The 827-nt window shown below is 44.9% G+C and overlaps 1 protein-coding gene across 1 annotated transcript; it reads right to left on the minus strand.

Moving 5' to 3' along the window:
* Positions 1-402: 402 nt before the first annotated feature.
* On the minus strand, positions 403-621 carry LOC108694109. Its single transcript, XM_018203398.1, has one exon. It carries the CDS (start codon positions 619-621, stop codon positions 403-405), a length of 219 nt encoding a protein of 72 aa, XP_018058887.1.
* Between the last annotated feature and the right edge of the window lie 206 nt (positions 622-827).

Here is an 827-nt window from a genome sequence, read left to right on the forward strand (position 1 = left end):
CACTTAGACTCACACATTCCATGACCAGATGATGCACTCTCACGAACACCATGTTGAATTTCTCATCTAGATATCTTCTCTTCTTCGTTCTTTAATGGTCCATTTACGCAAGTCAAATCGAGTCCGTAAGGTGGCGCATTAGATGTACATGTGGGTTCGTTCGCTGCGGTATTTTACGGGGCTTTTCTTGCGTAAGTCGTTTGTATAGCGCTTTTTCGTTCTAGTTTGACCTGCTAATTGAGCTGGCACGAGTCTGTGTTCATTTTTGTGCTCTTCTCTATCGTGTTTTTCCGTAAATTACATTCTCTCGATCCCGTATCGGGGGCACCGGCCTTCGGAATAGGAGGAGGAAACCTCCATTAGATTTATAATATCACATAATCTCTCTCTCTCTCTCAAGCTCTAAGGCTCTCCCCCCTCAATGGAATCGAGTTCTCTGTTTTCTCCTTCTTCCTCATTATCTTCCAATTCCGATCCTAGTATGCCTTTGATGAACGCCTCTTCGGACAAGAATATCAACCGAATGCTCACTAATTTGATGGCGAAAGCCGCCGGCAGTAATGGCGACGGCGGTGGCGCCTCCCCCCTACCAGCCTTTATCGTCGTTGACGACACAACCATCAATTCGCCGCTTCCTATGGACATTGATGATGAGAGATAGTCGCAAGTGTAGTGCTGAAATAACAAGTGAGGAGATGAGATCGAAGATCTTGGCTGTTAATCCACCTCACTCTGAATCCCACTTGGGTGAATCGGTATCGGCGCTAAAACGAGGAATGTCTCGATTAATAAATATTCTAAAAATGACATTCTCTTCTTTGTCATAT

This window comes from Atta colombica, unplaced genomic scaffold (genome assembly GCF_001594045.1).
Source record: "Atta colombica isolate Treedump-2 unplaced genomic scaffold, Acol1.0 scaffold115, whole genome shotgun sequence".
NCBI classification, from domain to species: domain Eukaryota; kingdom Metazoa; phylum Arthropoda; class Insecta; order Hymenoptera; family Formicidae; genus Atta; species Atta colombica.